The following is a 20,705-nucleotide window of genomic DNA, read 5'->3' as shown; positions in this document are numbered from 1 at the left end:
TTGTCTGTTATTTTCAAAAAACTATCTCATGCATCTATACTAAGGATATTTTTTTTTTAGTTATAATTTTTATTGACCCATTAATACATCAAGGATACATTGAGTGAATAAAGAGAGGAAGTTTCAAAATATTAACAGCCAAAATGACGATGTCAACTATACCTAGCCTGCCAACAATGGCCAAAGCTGAACTTTATGTTTCATGTTTTGCAATAGAAAATATTTGATAAGGATTATAGTTACCCAATAAGAATTCAGTAACATTATGGGCTTAAAAAAACCTTCTTAACATGCTTATTATACGTGCACTTTTCATTTCTTGATATATTCATCATAAAGAACATTTCTATGACTATTACTAAAATTACCTGTTACATCAATTTCTTCCTCCTCCAAACTCCTTTTCTGTGACATATTAAGGGCCTCATTTTCACTGGGTTGTATGACATTCTGATCAACATCCTTCCCCATGTTTCGGGTCTGACATGACAGATTCACTGGAGAGTTTGATATGGAAGAAACACACGAAGGCACAGATACATCTAACAATGTCTGTGTTGAATATAAAGGTTGTTCAGAAGTGTGTTCCTTTATTGACGACTGTGTTGAAGCTTTATATTTTGATTGGTTTTTAGATGACATGACAGATGAATCTACTACACCACTACTACTAGTACATACATTCACACATAAATTGTCTTGTTTTTTAATAGAAACAAGATTCACCGGTTCACTTGTATAGTTTGTATGGCACATACTGACATTTTCTGTCAAATTTTCCCGAGTGCTACAATTACTACTAGCACCAATTAATGTATTTCTTAGACCATGAAAAGCACCAGAATTTTCACTGTCCGTTTCGATTTCCGAGGTATTAGTATCATTTGAATTTTCTACCTGAACATCTTCTTCATCTTCATCTCTTTCCATGGGTGATGATTGACCACATGTTGTGTCAGCAACATCTCCACTATACTCCTCCCTGTCTTCCTCAATAGTGTTCACATAGTTAGAGTCATCATCACCCTCGTCAAAATCTGTGCAAGTTCCTTTATCTTCTGAATTGCCAGATCCGTCTTCATCATTTCCTGGACTTTCCTGACATGTAGTAGACACAATGGATACCATTGTTTCAGGAGTATCTTTCCCTGTTATGGGATTTTCCTTTGTTGTCATGGAAATGTTACTGTTGGCACTAGTTGTCACAGGTAAGCTGTTACCTTGGAGACTAAACTGACTAATCAATGACTGCATATCTTGCAGCTGTTGAATTTGCTGGAGTAACTGTTGCTGTAATTGTAATGTTTGTATTTGCATGGCTGTCAGATTTCCTGTATTTAAGTTATTCCATACTTGTTGCTGAACATTCATCACGTTTAAAGGTGCTCCCACTTGGGATAACCCAATCTGCACTTGTCCATTAAGCATTTGTAAGTCTGGCATATTACATAACTGAGGAATTGTATTTTTATCCATATTCATATTCACTGGCAAAGAATTTGCTCCCAGATACTGCATCAATGGCATATGTAAATTTGGCATAAGAACCATTTGTCCATTGGCTGATTGTATAGTTTGTTGCTGTAGCAACTGATCACCATAATTAACAGACATTTTTGTGATATTTGGCATTTCTGTTGTTTTCACCAAATTAGGCTGAGATTCAGGAGGTAACACCTGTGTAGCATTTTTGTTAGATACACTGGCCATTGTATTTGCTCCTGTCATAATTCCATGAATGGTTTGATTTGTATTATCCATATTTACAAATGCATGTGTCTGATGGTCATTTTGAAGTGGAATACACTGAACATTGTTTTGTGGGATTGTTATGCCATTCTGTTCTGGCAGTATGACTTGTCCATTCGGAAGTAAATTCATTCCCAAGTTATTGCCAATAATATTCATCAGTGGTTGTCCTAAATTCTGCGGTAATCCAGATAAATTTGGCAATATATGGGGTAAACTACTTGGTATATTTGATGGTAAAGAATTAGCAATGGTAACAGAATTTACTGAAACCCCTGGGACAGACTCAACTGTTTTGGAATTCACATTTAATACTGTTGTTGCTAATACGGAACTATTCAATGACTTTTCTGAAGTTTGAGGTTTACTAATGATAGGATCAATGCCTTTTAGAGCATTTCTATTCAGGTTAATCGGCTGTCTCAACAATTTAGCGACAGATTCATGTCCAGAGACAATGTCACTCTTTAGATTACTTCCTTGTAGTTTTGCTGAACTTAACATTCCTGTGTTAGATTGTGTAGCAAGAAAAGTACTCCCATCAGCTGATACCAGTGATACATTGTTGCCCATTGCAATACTTGTCTTAACTTGACTAACATACGGTAACTGTGTCTGTGTTACTGATGATGGAATTATTGGGAAATTCATCGTTTGTTGAGCCATTTGAGCTCTGGCAGCTGCAGACAGCAATGAACTTGCTGGAAACTCATTTGATTTTGCACTGCTAAGCACCTGTTGTATTGCACTTCGACTAGAAAAAGATTTGACAGCTGGCTGAGTCATAGATGATGATGTCACGTTAGTTACAATTGTTTTTGGTGAAATCTTTTTAACAGATTGACCTACAGGTGGAAAACCTTTCTTAGCATTTGACAAAATATCCAATATTTTATTGTTTTGTATCGTATTCTGATCGGAATGAGATTCTGCTTTTTCCTCTTTAGAAAGTATTGTGGCAGTATGATGAACAACAGAGCTAGGAGTAATTGTCTCATTCATAGAAAGGCCTTCGTTACCTGAATCTGGAGACAAGGATTCACATCGGTCTTCTGTGAACATATCCGATTCATTACAATCTAATATGGAATGAGATTCTGAAATCGGGATTGGTAATCCCCAGGGTTTATTTTTAAACGCAGATCCAACCTTTGAGAGGCTAGTACTATTAGTCACAACCATACCATGTGATGCACTACTTAATGTAAATGGTGTTGAAACTGACATTGAAGTTGCAGTTTTAGTGCTACTCACTTTACTAGACGAAACAATAGCAGTCTTAACATCCCCATCAACTGTGTCATTCTTATCCTCTTTCTTAGAAGGATTCTTGGACTTTTTTGCTGGGCTAGATGAATTAGAGGTTAATGAACTACTTATAAGCACTGTTTGTTCTGCCAAAAATGCAGATGGATCATCCATGAAAGATGCTGATGTTGAAACTTTAGGAATTGGACCTTTTCCATGATCCTGTAACTGACTTACATCTACATTTGGAGGTGGTGTGTCACTGTCATATACACAATTGACTTTCTTTTTTACTTTTTCTTTCTTGTTGGTTTTTGGAGATTTCTTCCTTATTGGTATTTTTGGATCCATCCAAGCATCATTCATCATTGGATAAGGAGGGAAGTTAAACATTCCGGGAGTCATAAGCTGTCCTGTAAATGGGTTTAAGCTGAAAGGATTCATTTGAGAACTTGAAACAGGTGGAAATGCTCCATGCATCATGGGATATCTTAACTGGTACATTGAAAAGGAATCGTATGATGCTGGAGGTTTAGGTGACTTTCTTGATGATGCTGTACCTCCATAACTTGTGCTGCCCCCTTTTTGCTGCTTTGATGTTGGTTTTTGTGTTGATCGTGGAGAAATCTGTTTCTTTTCTCCCATTTCATGCCCTTTAACAGCATTAATACTTGATAATATTGAAGTGACAATAGTACTAGGCACAGAAATTCTCAAATCACGACAATCAGGTTTCCCCTCTGTTTTAGTAGTTTGTTGAACAGAACTAGTAACATTAGTTGTTTGTGTATTTGAAGCAACAGTGTTAATCAATGCTTCAGTAGCTGTTAAGTTTAAATTTGTGTCCTTTATAATGCCCAAAGAAGATGACAGTTGAGTTATGTTATTACTTTTGTTTAATGTTGATAAAGAAGTTTGTGAATCATTAGTTACCGATGACAAGGTACTTATGTTGCAAGTCGTCTGTTCTGAAGATAGAGAAATTGACTTATTAGATAAGTCTCTATTTGAAGATGTATTTGAATCACTTTTACTAATGATAGCTGCTGATTGGCTAGTTGTAGTCACAGAAATTTTATCCGTTATTTCTGGGGCATCTATTATCTTTTTTGTTTCAGCAGATGATTTAGAATTACCTGTACACTTCATTTCATTTTCCAATATAGTACGGTTATTTTCTATATCAATAGCTGGTTTTTCAGATACAGAATTGTCAGTTTGGTTATTGGGTACAATGGTTTTGTTTGATTGGTTGGCAGTAGAAACACTGTTACACGTAGAACTACTGGGTTTCACTTGGGTTTCATCATCTTTATTTTTCAACATCTCATCATTCAGTAATATATCAATTTCCATTTTGTCCTCTATACATGGAGTATCTTTATCTAATTTGGATAAAACAACATGTTCAGAAGAGAGCACTTTTCTGGTTTCTTTCTCCTGGGATATTAAATTATCTTCAAGACTTGATGATATTTCATTGTCACCAGATGTATTATCTGTCACATCCATTACTGTGGAATCTACGTGAATACTTTGTGGAATTTCACCCTGTGTAAAAACTTTTGACATACTGTTTGATTTTACATTCTCATCTCCAGATAACAATGCTTCAGGCTTTTTATCAATCACTGTTTCTTGAGATGATATACTGTCAGATTTATTATTAGAAAACTCAACATTTGCTTCACTGAGAGGTGTAACAACAGACCTGAGATTGTCTGATATTCTAGTCTGTGAATTATAATTATCAAGTGCTTCAATACTTATAGTGGTAGCCTTTTGAATATTTTCAAACAAGTTTTGTGTTACGTTGTCATTTAACTGACTTCTAACAGGTACAATATTTGTGACTGAACTTGAAGGTTGGTTTCCTTGTGTGACACTATCTAACTGGTTGTGATGAGGTTTTTCTGGAATGCTTGTGTTTGTGTTATACAATATTTCACTATGCACTTTGCTTTCAGCCAAATTATGCGGATTATATACTATATCAGAAATTTCTGTGTCTGTCTTCTTAATCTTGTCTCTCTCTGCTATCAGCTGTGAAACTAACACACCGTCACAAGGAACTGGTTTTACTATTTTACTTTTGGTTTTCTTCTTTTGATCTAAAAAAGTTAATCATTCTGATCAATATTCAAAACACAGAACATGTAATAATATATCAAAAATGTCAAGCTCAATAAACATGATAAAACATTTATTATCTACTAGAAAGTGTTTTGTGACATGTTTTTTTTTATTCTACCCCTATTTTCTATTCATTAAGATTTGTACTGTTTTATAGTCAACCTTGCTTGAGAAAAACCTACAGATAAGATATTAGCAGAATGTTTGCATAGACTTCTAAACATGCTAAAGGTAGATTATCAATATTTTCAATCATTAAATCATGAAAAGAGAACACATAAAAATGAAGTACTACTGTCAATAAATAGCTGTGTCTTTATTTGTTTCGCCAATATGTTGCCTCTTTTTAGAAAGGAGTTTCCCCATTGCATCTTTTTTATTTTAAGTCAACCCTTTTCTAGATTTAAGACCGTGTCTATGTTTCCAGCTATGATGTTGTCATAAAGTTAAGAGTATTTACATAAATGACTTAAAATTTTGCTGTTCATGACTAAAGATCAGCATGATCAATAATAGTGAATAATACATTTTTTTCTTCATCTATATTTTTGTTCAAAAACTAATAAAGGAAGATTATATCAATAATATGACAATGTATGACACATGTTTGTATATCATTTGTCAACAGACTACTATTGTATTTGTAGTTGAACATCAGTTGACAATTCTGCAATATAAATTTCCATGTATTCAACATGTTCAGTTATTACCATGATTATGGTCAATTCATTTATGCTGAGTACAAAATCTGTTTGATTCTGCACTGTTGAAACTTTGAAATAAAGAAACTGAGAAACAAGTTATTTGTTATGAATTTGATGATTGTTGATTGATGCTTGTTTGGTGTTATATCACATATGCTTAGTAACTCATTATGACAGTAATATTTTTTAATATCTACAACTATACCAATGTTACCTTTTTAAAGTCTAATCAGACATTTGTCTGACAGTGAACTGTAAAATCTGAATGAACCACTTAATATGCTTAATCTGGACAAAAATCATGAAAACCTTAAATTGGAATACATTCTAAAAAGTTCATATCATAACAAACATGTCTAATAGTTTTAAGTTAGACTCTGGTGTATAGTTGTCTGATTGGCAATCACACCATATCCCTCTAATTTTATAAATGACCGTTACAAACAGACAGATACACAGACCAGAAAACTTCATGCCCTTTCTATTGAACACAGAGCAAATCACATTTTTTTTCTTATAACACCTTTTTACATTTACAAGATTTTGCAGATTTACAAACCTGTTTTAGTTTTACTAATAGTTGTACTTGGAATATTTCCACTCAGAGAATTGACAGATACAGTATCTGAGAACTGGGATGATGATATTGAGTAGTTTGTATGATATGCTGCCATAGCCAACATTTTCCGTTTATGGTTACAAAGTTTAGTCAGATCCTTAGGACAGTCTATATCTAATGTCCACATCCTAGAAAGAATTCCTACATCAAAATTAAACACTTTGTTGATCAATACTGGACATTCTAGTCCACACTTGCAAGTTCCTTCTGTGGTCAGGTATTTAGCTATATCCATTGGTGACTTTAATGGGACATTACTAGGACTGAAAATGTAAAAAAGTCAAGACAAATATAAAATACTGATATGTCATATATGTTTATAGACTTCAATACATGTGTTGCTTACAGAACTATTAATAAATAATGACACCCTTAAAAACAAATTACATCATGTTTTAATGAAGTGAACCTTTGACTAAAAACATAGGGATTCCTAGAAGAATGAAACACTTCTAATTCAAATTCAACCACTGATTGCACAAAAGAAGATAATTTCAGACACCAATGCCTTTCAGTTAGCAAATGGTTAGTTAAAAATATAAGCAAGAAATAAACATTTTCATACAAAAGCTATTCTGTTTACCAAATGTTTGCCATGTTTACTAAACACATTCAATCCTTTCATCTCTTTTCATTCCTGTATTCAAACTTAAACAATTGTGATCATGGTGGTTATGATGGTAATCATAAAAGCCAAATCCAGATTGTAATTTTGTAAATTGCCTTAAAATTCTAATACTAGTAATAGTTATTAATAACTTTAAATATAATTTACAGAAAAAAAATTGACGACCAAATCAAGCTACTCTTATGCTGTCCTCGCCACAGACAATGACAGATATGGGTACCTTTAAATTCCCTTTTCCAACACTTTTATTTTTAAAAGAAAAGACCTTTTGGTATGATTTTTATACAACATTTTGTCAATGTTCATCCAAACAACAATTTTGTAAAAGTTGACAGTAGTTAGAAAACAGCTAACCAGATACTCCGCAGGGCGCAGCTTTATATGACAGCAGAGGTCGAACCCTGAACAGTTGGGGCAAGTATGGACACAACATTTAAGCTTGATACAGCTCTGAATTTAAATTGTGATTAATTACTTGACACAACATAGGTTTCTGACACAGAATAAATGTGGTCTAAGAACTTAAACTTAAAAAATTAAAAATTTTGAATTGGACATTTACCTATTATGGTCCAATATCCAAAATCTAAATACATGGTTAGATTCAGCATATCATAGAACCCCAAGAATTCAATTTTTGATGAAATCAAATAATGTTCAATTTTAGACCCTTTAGACCTCAATGTGGACCAATTTGATAACCGGACTCAAATATTAACCAGGTGCTCTGTAGGGCGCAGCTTTATACGACCACAGAGGTCGAACCCTGAACAGTTGGGGCAAGTATGGACAAAACATTCAAGTGTGATACAGCTCTGAATTTGGATTGTGATCAATTTTTGACATTACATGGTTTTTTTTTACACAAAACAAATGTCAAGATTTTACAAATCAATTAAAGATTTCTTCTTCAAACTTTTTAAATCTAAAATTAAATAGTTGATCATGACACAGCATAGGTTTCTGACACAGAATGAATGTGGTCTAATGAACTTAAAAGTTTTTTTTTGCCTTTGAGCAATTCACTATGCTGTTGAATATTAATCCTCTCAAAAAAATGTTTGAAGAAATTTTCTTTTTATTTATGAAATCTGAAATGAGAAAAATTTAAACCCCCCCCCCTTTTTTTTTCACATCCCCGTTTCCCTTTTTCCAAAACTGATATCAATTCAAATTTCTAATGGAGTTTGCAACAATAACTACTCTTTTAAATACATCATATAATATTAAAATGTAAAATAAAGTGCTTGTTATCACTGAATGGTAAAGATTGGTTGGTAGTAAAAGTGAATATACATTGTTTATTGTATAAAACAATAAAAAAAACTTCATCAGCAACATTTTATATTGGCAAATTTCCAATGAAGTTATTTACATAAAGTTATTGGCAAATAAAAATAGAAAATGACATCATAGTCATGTCTGGCAAATGTCCAACATACATTATCTAAAAACATTTTAGATAAGATAAGGAAAAAAAGCTTCATCAGCAACATTTTATATTGGCAAATTTCCAATGAAGTTATTTACATAAAGTTATTGGCAAATAAAAATAGAAAATGACATCATAGTCATGTCTGGCAAATTTCCAACATATATTATCAACTACTATTCTATACAAAGAAAGATAACTCCAATTGAAAATTAATTGCTATTGCACAATATTGTGCAATTAGATATTTCTTGCTATTGTGCAATACTGTGCAATTGAAAATTTCTTGCTATTGCACAATACTTGATATGGAATCCTAATTTGGACCAACTTGAAAACTGGGCCCATAATCAAAAATCAAAGTACATATTTAGATAAAGCATATCAAATAAGCCCAAGAATTTAATTTTTGTTAAAATCAAACTTAGTTTAATTTTGGACCCTTTGGACCTTAATGTAGACCAATTTGAAAACTGGACCAAAAATTAAGAATCTACATACACAGTTAGATTTGGCATATCAAAGAACCCATTTATTCAATTTTTGATGAAATCAAACAAAGTTTAATTTTGGACCCCCATTTGGACCAACTTGAAAACTAGGCCAATAATCAAAAATCTAAGTACATTTTTAAATTCAGCATATCAAAGAACCCCAAGGATTCAATTTTTGTTAAAATCAAACTAAGTTTAATTTTGGACCCTTTGGACCTTAATGTAGACCAATTTGAAAACGGGACCAAAAATTAAGAATCTACATACATAGTTAGATTCGGCATATCAAAGAAGCCCAATTATTCAATTTTTGATGAAATCACACAAAGTTCAATTTTGGACCCTTTGGGCCCCTTATTCCTAAACTGTTAGGACCAAAACTCCCAAAATCAAACCCAACCTTCCTTTTATGGTCATAAACCTTGTGTTTAAATTTCATAGATTTCTATTTACTTATACTAAAGTTATGGTGCAAAAACCAAAAATAATGCTTATTTGGGCCCGTTTTGGCCCCTAATTCATAAACTGTTGTGACCTCAACTCCAAAAATCAATCCCAGCCTTCCTTTTGTGGTCATAAACCTTGTGTTAAAATTTCATTGATTTCTATTTACTTATACTAAAGTTATTGTGCGAAAACCAAGAATAATGCTTATTTGGGCCCTTTTTTGGCCCTTATTTCCTAAACTGTTGGAACCAAAACTCCCAAAATCAATCCCAACCTTCCTTTTGTGGTCATAAACCTTGTGTCAAAATTTCATAGATTTCTATTCACTTAAACTAAAGTTATAGTGCGAAAACCAAGAAAATGCTTATTTGGGCCCTTTTTGGCCCCTAATTCCTAAAATATTGGGACCAAAACTCCCAAAATCAATCCCAACCTTCCTTTTGTGGTCATAAACCTTGTGTTAAAATTTCATTCATTTCTATTCACTTTTACTAAAGTTAGAGTGCGAAAACTAAAAGTATTCGGACGACGACGCCGACGCCGACGCCAACGTGATAGCAATATACGACCAAAAAATTAAAATTTTTGCGGTCGTATAAAAATCTAAATACATGGTTAGATTCAGCATATTGAAGAACCCCATAAATTCAATTTTTGTTGAAATCAAACAAAGTTTAACTTTTGACCCTTTAGACCTTAATGTAGACCAATTTGAAAACAGGACAATACTGTGCAATTGAAAATTTCTTGCTATTGCACAATACTTGATATGGAATCCTAATTTGGACCAACTTGAAAACTGGGCCCATAATCAAAAATCAAAGTACATATTTAGATAAAGCATATCAAATAAGCCCAAGAATTTAATTTTTGTTAAAATCAAACTTAGTTTAATTTTGGACCCTTTGGACCTTAATGTAGACCAATTTGAAAACTGGACCAAAAATTAAGAATCTACATACACAGTTAGATTTGGCATATCAAAGAACCCATTTATTCAATTTTTGATGAAATCAAACAAAGTTTAATTTTGGACCCCCATTTGGACCAACTTGAAAACTAGGCCAATAATCAAAAATCTAAGTACATTTTTAAATTCAGCATATCAAAGAACCCCAAGGATTCAATTTTTGTTAAAATCAAACTAAGTTTAATTTTGGACCCTTTGGACCTTAATGTAGACCAATTTGAAAACGGGACCAAAAATTAAGAATCTACATACATAGTTAGATTCGGCATATCAAAGAAGCCCAATTATTCAATTTTTGATGAAATCACACAAAGTTCAATTTTGGACCCTTTGGGCCCCTTATTCCTAAACTGTTAGGACCAAAACTCCCAAAATCAAACCCAACCTTCCTTTTATGGTCATAAACCTTGTGTTTAAATTTCATAGATTTCTATTTACTTATACTAAAGTTATGGTGCAAAAACCAAAAATAATGCTTATTTGGGCCCGTTTTGGCCCCTAATTCATAAACTGTTGTGACCTCAACTCCAAAAATCAATCCCAGCCTTCCTTTTGTGGTCATAAACCTTGTGTTAAAATTTCATTGATTTCTATTTACTTATACTAAAGTTATTGTGCGAAAACCAAGAATAATGCTTATTTGGGCCCTTTTTTGGCCCTTATTTCCTAAACTGTTGGAACCAAAACTCCCAAAATCAATCCCAACCTTCCTTTTGTGGTCATAAACCTTGTGTCAAAATTTCATAGATTTCTATTCACTTAAACTAAAGTTATAGTGCGAAAACCAAGAAAATGCTTATTTGGGCCCTTTTTGGCCCCTAATTCCTAAAATGTTGGGACCAAAACTCCCAAAATCAATCCCAACCTTCCTTTTGTGGTCATAAACCTTGTGTTAAAATTTCATTCATTTCTATTCACTTTTACTAAAGTTAGAGTGCGAAAACTAAAAGTATTTGGACGACGACGACGACGCCGACGCCAACGCCAACGTGATAGCAATATACGACCAAAAAATTAAAATTTTTGCGGTCGTATAAAAATCTAAATACATGGTTAGATTCAGCATATTGAAGAACCCCATAAATTCAATTTTTGTTGAAATCAAACAAAGTTTAACTTTTGACCCTTTAGACCTTAATGTAGACCAATTTGAAAACAGGACAATACTGTGCAATTGAAAATTTCTTGCTATTGCGCAAAACTGTGCAATTGAAAATTTCATGCTATTGCGCAATATTGTGCAATTGAAAATTTCTTGCTATTGCACAATATTGTGCAATTAGATATTTCTTGCTATCGCGCAATACTGTGCAATTGAAGATTTCTTGCTATTGCACAAAACTGTGCAATTGAAGATTTATTGCTATTGCGCAATACTGTGCAATTAAAAATTTCTTGCTATTGCACAATACTGTGCAATTGAAGATTTCTTGCTATTGCGGAATATTGTGCAATTGAAAATTTCTTGCTATTGCACAATACTTAATATAATAATTTTGGACCCGGATTTGAACCAACTTGAAAACTGGGCCTATAATAAAAAATCTAAGTACATGTTTAGATTCAGCATATCAAAGAACCCCTAGAATTCAATTTTTGTTAAAATCAAGCTAAATTTAATTTTGGAACCTTTGGACATAAATGTTGAAAACAGGACCAAAAATTCAGAATCTGAATACATGGTTAGATTTGGCATATCAAAGAACCCCAATAATTCATTTTTTGATGAAATCAAACAAAGTTTAATTTTGAACCCTTTTGGCCCCTAATTCCTAAACTGTTGGGAACTCCCAAAATCAATCCCAATCTTCCTTTTGAGGTCATAAACCTTGTGTTTAAATTTCATTGATTTCTGTTTACTTATACTAAAGTTATTGTGCAAAAACCAAGAAAAATGCTTATTTTGGACCTTTTTTGGCCCCTAATTCCTAAACTGTTGGGACCAAAACTCCCAAAATCTATCCCAACCTTCCTTTTATGGTCATGAACCTTGCTTAAATTTCATAGATTTCTATTTACGTTTACTAAAGTTATAGTGCGAAAACCAAATGTCTTCGGACGCCGACGCCAATGCCAACGTCATACCAATATACGACCAAAAAAATTTCAATTTTTGCGGTCATATAAAAAGTACATTGACTCCACAATGAGTTCAGCTTCCCCTAAATAACCCTGTGAACCTCTTCATGCATTACATGTCATTAGACAAATATATCACAACTTGTTGAATGTATAAGATAAGCTTTGAAATGGTAAATTTTGCTAAAATATTTTTCGTTATTTCACTATTTTATTATTACTATTTTACTATTAAATTCTAATATTACATGTGTTTCTTTTAAACAAATTTCATGTCATTTCAAAGAAACTATAAAGTATACAGTTATCGTATTGTGATTTAGCAGAACATATGTTACACTATTTTCTAGGTTATGTAAGTTAGAAAATTGATTGAACCATTGATTTCTATTTCTTATATTTGTTGATGAATACACTGAAACAGCAATTTAACCATGCTTCTAATGTACAAATGACGGAGCAGTCTGTTGAGAAAATCAAATAGAAAAAAAACAAAGATTTATATCAAATACATGTATATAGCAAATAATTGTATGTAAAGAATATTTATTGTATACAACTATACTTCTTTTTCCATTATTTATGTTGATTGCTTATTGACACAGTACTTACTGAACATTTAATAAGGTTGAGGCTTACACATGAATTGTGTGATCCTAATGACTTAATTTTACCTCTCATAAAATTTAGCCAAAAAATTGGCTAGCTTTTGTCCTTGTTGTCTTTGATAGCAATATAGATACACATTAATTTCCTTTGAACAGAGTGAATTGCAAAATTCAGATAAATAGCATAGCAATCACTCATATAAAAGATACCAAATTAAGCAAATAACAATCAAACTAATTTCAATATACAGACATCTAAAAACATTAGTACATGTAGTAGCACTGAATATTTTTTTTCCAATTACACATGTTACATGTCAGCAAAGTTTCATGCTATCATATTACACCTATTGTGTCTATAGACTATGTAAACAGTGTGAACCATTTGAATATATAAATTCCATGATCATGAAGATATCCTCCCTGTCAACAAACTGTATTTAAGAATTATCTTACCGCTTACCTGTAATATATTATAGAATTATCCACTACAACACGACTCCAACCAAATGGAACAACTACTGTTCTTGAGTCTTCAAGTAGTTTTGACCTATCTCTGGAAACATTTGATACAGATGGAGATATCTGCAGTGTGACTGGCGTTACATCAGTTCGACTAACTGTTGTTGTAACTGTAGGTGTTGTTATGGTTACTTCACTACAGCACTGAAACACTAATGGATCCTGGAATACTGATTTATCTGGATTTAAAACTTTGTGATCACCGTATATGTTTATCAAATGTGATTGATTTGACATAGTCGTCATAACTGATGTTGTGACCGGACTTGTTGAGACACTGGTTGGTAATAACATTTGACCATTCATACTATTTTGTCCACCATATGGAGATACTAAATGATTAAATGATGGTAAAGTTTGTCCTTGTAAAATGTTTGCAACTGGCGGTAAAATCTGACTCCCTGATGATGTCATTATGTGATTAATTGGTGGTAGCATCTGATTAGCTGTTACTCCCAGAACATTGCTTACTCCTGCAATGTAATTAGTATTCAGATTCATACGAGGAGCAGCCATCACCTGGGGCATTACTTCTTGTCCTATAACATGTCCTGAAGGAAGTCGGTTTGGAATTTGACAAGTACTGAACATTTGTTGTTGTGGTTGTTGTGTATTAGACATGTTCGTAAACAACTGATGTGAAGGTGGTTGTCCACTAAAAACTTGTTGTTGTTGAATGGCCTGATTAAAGAACTGTTGTGAGTGCTGTGGATGTGTGAAAAACTGAGCTGATGGTTGATTATTGATGAACACCTGTTGTGGAGAATTTTGATTTGTTGTAAACATCTGTTGCTGTGGTGACTGCTGTTGTGTTTGAAAAAATTGAGGGGAATGTTGACTTGGAGAGAAAACTTGTTGTTGTGGTGATGTTTGGTTGCCAGGAATTATCTGAGATGAAGTTCCTATTAAAGCCTGTTGATTGGTTGCTTGTTGTTGTTGGTACTGCTGGGGAAGTAAGAAATGACCAAAGCTTGGCAGTGAATTATTATTTTGCTGTGTTCCTGTCCAGTTTTCCATTCCTCCTTTATTAACATTCTGAACCAACCCCACTTGTGATGGTTGATTTAGATTTGCAATAAAAGACCCCATGGAAGGTAAAGGGGCAGATGCATTTGAGTTTCCCAGTGATAGAAAGCCACTGACTGGGATACCAGATTGTATATTAGTCATCACTGTTCCCTGTCCCTGTGGCATTACATTGTAGCCAGGCATAAATGTATTCATAGGAGGTCCAAGTATGTTTTGCATTTGTGGTATCCTTGGAAACTGGTACCCTATATCTGGCAGACCTGGAACATTGTGCTGGATCCCCTGTGCACTATTCTGCTGATTAGGATCCATTCTATGACAGCTTATCCCATATCAATAAAGTAGTCCATTATTAACTTATACATGTAGATATTGAAGGTGTTCCTCATTTAATCCATAAATGAATTGCTTGTAAGTAGTACTGCTTATAACTTATTGACTGAAATGAAAATAAAATTATTCAATATTAGAAAACCAGATGCTTTGCAGGGCGCAGCTTTCTACGACCGCATATCTCGAACCCTGAACAGTTGGCGCAAGTATGGACACAATATTCAAGCTTGATACAGCTCTAAATTTGGATTGTGATTAAATAGTTGACACAGCATAGGTTTCTGACACAGAATGAATTTGGTCTAATGAACTTGAAAGTTTTTTTTTGCCTTTGAGCAATTCACTATGCTGTTGAATATTAATCCTCTCAAAAAAATGTTTGAAGAAATTTTCTTTTTATTTATGAAATCTGAAATGAGAAAAATTTAAACCCCCCCCCCCCCCCTTTTTGTGCAATTGAAGATTTCTTGCTATTGTGCAATACTGTGCAATTGAAAATTTCTTGCTGTTGCACAATACTGTGCAATTGAAGAATTCTTGCTATAGCTGAATACTGTGCAATTGAAAATTTCTTGCTATTGCACAATACTTGATATAATAATTTTGGATCCTGATTTAGACCAACTTGAAAACTGGGCCCATAATCAAAAATCTAAGTACATGTTTAGATTCAGCATATCAAAGAAGCCCAAAAATTCAATTTTTGTTAAAATCAAACTTAGTTTAATTTTGGACCCTTTGGACTTTAATGTAGACCAATTTGAAAACGGGACAAAAAATTAAGAATCTACATACACAGTTAGATTTGGCACATCAAAGAACCCCAATTATTCAATTTTTGATGAAAACAAACATAGTTTAATTTTGGACCCCGATTTGGACCAACTTGAAAACTGGGGCCTGAATAATAAAAAATCTAAGTACATTTTTAGATTCAGCATACCAAAGAACCCCAAGGATTCAATTTTTGTTAAAATCAAACTAAGTTTAATTTTGCACCCTTTGAACCTTAATGTAGACCAATTTGAAAATGGGACCAAAAATTAAGAATCTACATACACAGTTAGATTCAGCATATCAAAGAACCCCAATTATTCAATTTTTGATGAAATCAAACAAAGTTTAATTTTGGACCCTTTGGGCCCCTTACTCCTAAACTGTTGGGACCAAAACTCCCAAAATCAATCCCAACCTTCCTTCTATGGTCATAAACCTTGTGTTTAAATTTCATAGATTTCTATTTACTTATAGTAATGTTATTGTGCGAAAACCAAGAAAAATGCTTATTTGTGCCCCATTTTGGCCTCTAATTTCTCAACTGTTGGGACCGAAACCCCCAAAATCAATCCCAATCTTCCTTTAGTGATTATAAAGCTTGTGTTAAAATTTTATTGATTTCTATTTACTTTTAATTGGGGACTTTTCTTTAAATATTCTTCTTTATGCAGATCATGATGATATTGTTTTATTGTCTCAAAGTAAAAAAGGACTACAAAATAGTCTTAATGCTTTATATGATTATTGTGATTGTTGGAAACTACAAGTTAACACAGATAAGTCCAAAGTTATTGTATTTAATTCAAATGGTAAAACATTTTTGGACGAATTTACTTACAATGATTCTTGTATTGAAACTGTTAGTCATTATTCTTATTTAGGTATTGTAATAAAATGTAATGGTAATTTCAATTTAGCCATTAATACTCTTATGGAAAAGGCAAGAAAGGCCTATTTCAAAATTAAGAAAACTGTTGGTCTGAATAATCCATGTAGACTACTTGAAAAATTGTTCGATACATTAATATCACCTATACTGATGTACTGTTCTGAAATTTGGGGTGTTAACTCATCATTAAGGGACTCTGAACCCTTTAAAAAATTACACATTAAATTTATTAAAGAAGCACTTGGTGTTCATTGCAAGGCTTCAAATGATGCTTGTCGTGCTGAGCTTGGTAGAATTCCACTCAAAAATAAAATTGTTTTTTCAAGCATAAATTTTCTAGAGCATATACTTTCATCAGAAAATACACTTGTAAATCAAATTTTCTATGCAACAAGATTTTCAAACCCCTGGATCCTAAAAACTCAGTGCACTTTACAAAAATTAGGATATTCATATCTTGTTGAAAAAAGTTGTCTAACAAAGCAGCACTTGGGACAAGTAAAACAGAGAATTTATGATCAGTGCTTGCAAAATCAAAATGCAAACATACAGGAGTCTTCTAAGCTCAGTTTCTTTCGTCAAGTCTACAAAATGGGTCAAAGACCATCATATGTTGATTCACTAAACAATTTAAATGATAGAGCAGCAATATGCAAAATACGCATAAGTGCACATCCTTTAATGATTGAAAGGGGAAGACATCTTAATATTCCTAGAGAGGAAAGATACTGTCCTGTCTGTAAAAATGGGGAAATTGAGGATGAACAACATTTCTTATTAAAATGTAATAGATATACCTCAAAGCGAGAAATATTAGAAAATAAAAGAAATGTTATATTTCAAATACAGCGTAACATTACCGCTGATGAAAATATATCTCTATTGGTCAATAATAGCTCAGCATTATTACTTAGACTGTCTTCCTCTTTCATTCAGAATGTCTAAATATAAGAAATAGTGAACTTATATAATACATCATTTTGTAACTTTTCATAATTTAGCACGATATGTTATCATGGAACCTTTCATTCTACCATGTCAATTATTATAGTTGTATATAATGTAATGCCATAGGTCTTAACCATTTATTGTTCAGTCAGGGGAGTTACTTGTACAAGTGATTTTTAAAATCACTTATTTGAGTGATTTTTTATTTTTGCTTAGAAACATAGCAATCGGTAAAAAAACTTGAAAATTTGAATTTCCTGCAATTTGTAGCTCGTTGTAATCTCGCGAGATTTTTCGTAAACAACGTGGTTTTCCAAAGATATGGTGGGAAACACTGTAAACATTGACAAGATAAAGGAATTTACAAAAATTGCTTGAAAATGACTAAAAATAGCCTTGAAATATTTATAGTCTGGGGATTTTATAAGATTTTTGCCGATACTGTGAATATTTTTCCGAATAAACTTCAACATTTAAACTACATTTTGACGTTGAAAAATATACGTACATTACTCTCGATAGAAATACTGGTACTTGCGTGGTCAGAAAATTGGACCTTCTGAAGATTGGAAATCACTTCAATGAGTGATATTTTTATTCAAATATAAAAGATCATTCCAGCAAGTGATTTCTTGGAATGATATTAACTTAAAGGGGATTAACTCCTGACGACTTAAAAAGTTTAAACAAAAACGTGTATGTTTGTCAGAATGTCAGAAAATTTTGGCACGATAATATAAATATGAAATCATTGTGTGCCTTCTTTATTTATTATAATTTCACAGTTTCTTCACACTGCAAACAGAAATATTAAATATTTATTTGATAAATTCAGACTTAATAAAGCCATGAAAGCAGATCTGTATGACCAAACTCCGTAACAACTAACATGCCAAGATAATGTTCTTTTACCAGAGATGATAAACAAATAATTTACTTATTTTTCTGTGTATACTCTCCACATTCAACTTTCTATATATACTGGCAACTTGGTTCTGCATGGTTAATACAGGATAAAAACAAATGTTCATTTTTATTTTGTGAGATTGGTCATTTGTGTTTTGAATGTCTCAAATGACCATAGGCGAATTCAGGGGGGGGGGGGGGGGCTTGTCCCCTTTTCAAGGGAAAAATTTGGTTGATTATATACTAGAATCACTGAAGCATGACTAGACAACATCGTCTAGTGTCTGTGAACGTTTTTTATTACTTGACAAGCATTCGAAACTGTTTGTTTACTATTCATTTTGCATTTATAAAACTGCACAAACTATACCTCCACTGTCCCAAACGCGACAGGTGTCAATTCGCCAAAAATCTGACAGAATATTATGATTACTTTTGTGCAATCCCTTTTTTGAAGTTAAGTTTACCTTTTCTATTAATTGTTTACAATAATTTGAAGTGTCGTTGTCATTTTCAAATTTGTAAACAAACTTGCACTCTTTTGAGGTTTATAAAATTTGCATTTTAGAAAATGGCTGACGGTGTAATGCGCATGCTCACTTGCACACAATACACATATTTTTCCTATACACAGACAAAGTACTGCCGTACTGTATACACGCGCAGGTGTCCCTATATATATGATGGTAGTAAATGGGGTTCCTTCAAGACGAATAACGGTAATAATTCTTTCCAAATGACGTTAACGATAACTTTAGGTGCATGACGATAAAATGTACACTTTCTTTTAGACGATAACAAAATCCACTGATTTTGACGCTTCTTCTTCTTCTTCTTTAGGTTTTCATGCAGTAGTCCTTCATTATCTGAAGATTATATACTGTTTTGCGCTGCGTGGCCTATATATATATTTACAAAAACACAAAAATAATTGAAAATGAGTTTGGAGTGCGTAAAAAACAATTTTAAATTGTGATTAAAACTATGTACATAGGCTAATAATGAGTGTGGAGAACAGTTGGTGTAAGCTGTTCTCTGAATGTGTCAACTGTGGTTACAGCGACGTGTGGACTGGTAATAAATTCCACTGAGTAATGGTGTACGGAAAAAATGAAAAATTATATGTATCTTTTTTGGTAGAAATGTGTCTGAAAGTGAAACTATGATTTTTGCGGGTTCTACTGCACATGTCTGATGGTATGAGGATAGCAGATGGGATTGCTACGATTTGGTGTACTATTTTGTGAACATTATCAATCTTGTGCGTAATCTTCTTTTAGTTTAGTGAGTTTATCATGTCTGTAGGACTGCTGATGTTATGGCATCAGTTTGTCGAAAAATGACGCTAATGATAATTTTTTGAGACCTCTGACGAATTACGATAAGGATATTTTGACGAATCACGGTAAAATTTTAACCTATTTGACGCTAACGGTAGCGGAAAATGACCGTTTGACGCCTGACGGTAAAGGGCATTACTACCCTCCTATATGATCATATAAAACTTCGTAGAAACAAACTATAAAAATGTTTTTTGTTTATTGAAATCAGAAGAAAATAAAGAATGAAAATATAGACAAAGATATCCGTCCATGTGTCCGCTCTCATTTTTATGAAACTTATGTCATAGATATATCAGGACGAAATCGAAAATCAGTGCAGATCAACTTTAAGGGATCGAGCTACCATTTGATTTTTATGAGTGAGGCGGGACACGTGCACTTGTTTCTATCTATGGGAAGGTCGACTATCCATCTATTTAATATATGGATAGTCGACCTTCCCATGGTAAGAAAAAACTTGAGTGCATTTTGGGCGGGGTGGGACGGGGGTGGTGGCGAGGATGAAATTGGAATAAAAAAAACTGGACAAGATTTTTAAGGAAAATGAAAGGCAGTTTTCATCCTAGCATCGATCCCCACACAGGCATTTGTCTCAGAATTATTTTTTCCTAAGGTATACATATATATAATCTATAGGATTTTTTTTGCAACGCAATAGAGATGTTTAACTTTTAAAAGAGTTATGCCCTTGGAAATATAGATTTTTCGCACTTTCATGTGTTCAATTCTTGCCTGAATTTGATTAAACTTATCATTATAGGTTTATATCAACAATGTCATTGACACTTTAAAAAATGAGTATCGATCAAATTTTTCTAACGAGTTATACCTCTTCTCAATATTATTC

General features: G+C 33.0%; 1 protein-coding gene across 2 annotated transcripts in view; it reads right to left on the bottom strand.

The window, feature by feature from the left end:
• Positions 1–19,082, bottom strand: part of LOC143064497 (uncharacterized) — a 28,020-nt gene extending 8,938 nt beyond the window's left edge. Inside the window, exons 1-4 of one of the 2 annotated variants that reach the window (XM_076237359.1) lie at positions 18,983–19,082; positions 13,575–15,101; positions 6,394–6,716; positions 369–5,108 (exon numbers count right to left, since the gene is read on the bottom strand). In XM_076237359.1, coding sequence (XP_076093474.1) covers positions 369–5,108; positions 6,394–6,716; positions 13,575–14,974 — 6,463 coding nt within the window. In that variant the 5' untranslated portion in view covers positions 14,975–15,101; positions 18,983–19,082. Of the gene's footprint in view, positions 1–368; positions 5,109–6,393; positions 6,717–13,574; positions 15,102–17,521; positions 17,592–18,982 lie in introns of those variants that run through there. The other variant, XM_076237360.1, reaches the window with a different exon arrangement.
• Positions 19,083–20,705: the final 1,623 nt, after the last annotated feature.

The sequence above is a fragment of the Mytilus galloprovincialis genome, chromosome 2 (genome assembly GCF_965363235.1).
Source record: "Mytilus galloprovincialis chromosome 2, xbMytGall1.hap1.1, whole genome shotgun sequence".
NCBI classification, from domain to species: domain Eukaryota; kingdom Metazoa; phylum Mollusca; class Bivalvia; order Mytilida; family Mytilidae; genus Mytilus; species Mytilus galloprovincialis.
The sequence above is the reverse complement of the archived record's forward strand: the minus strand, read 5'-3'. Positions and strand labels throughout refer to the sequence as shown.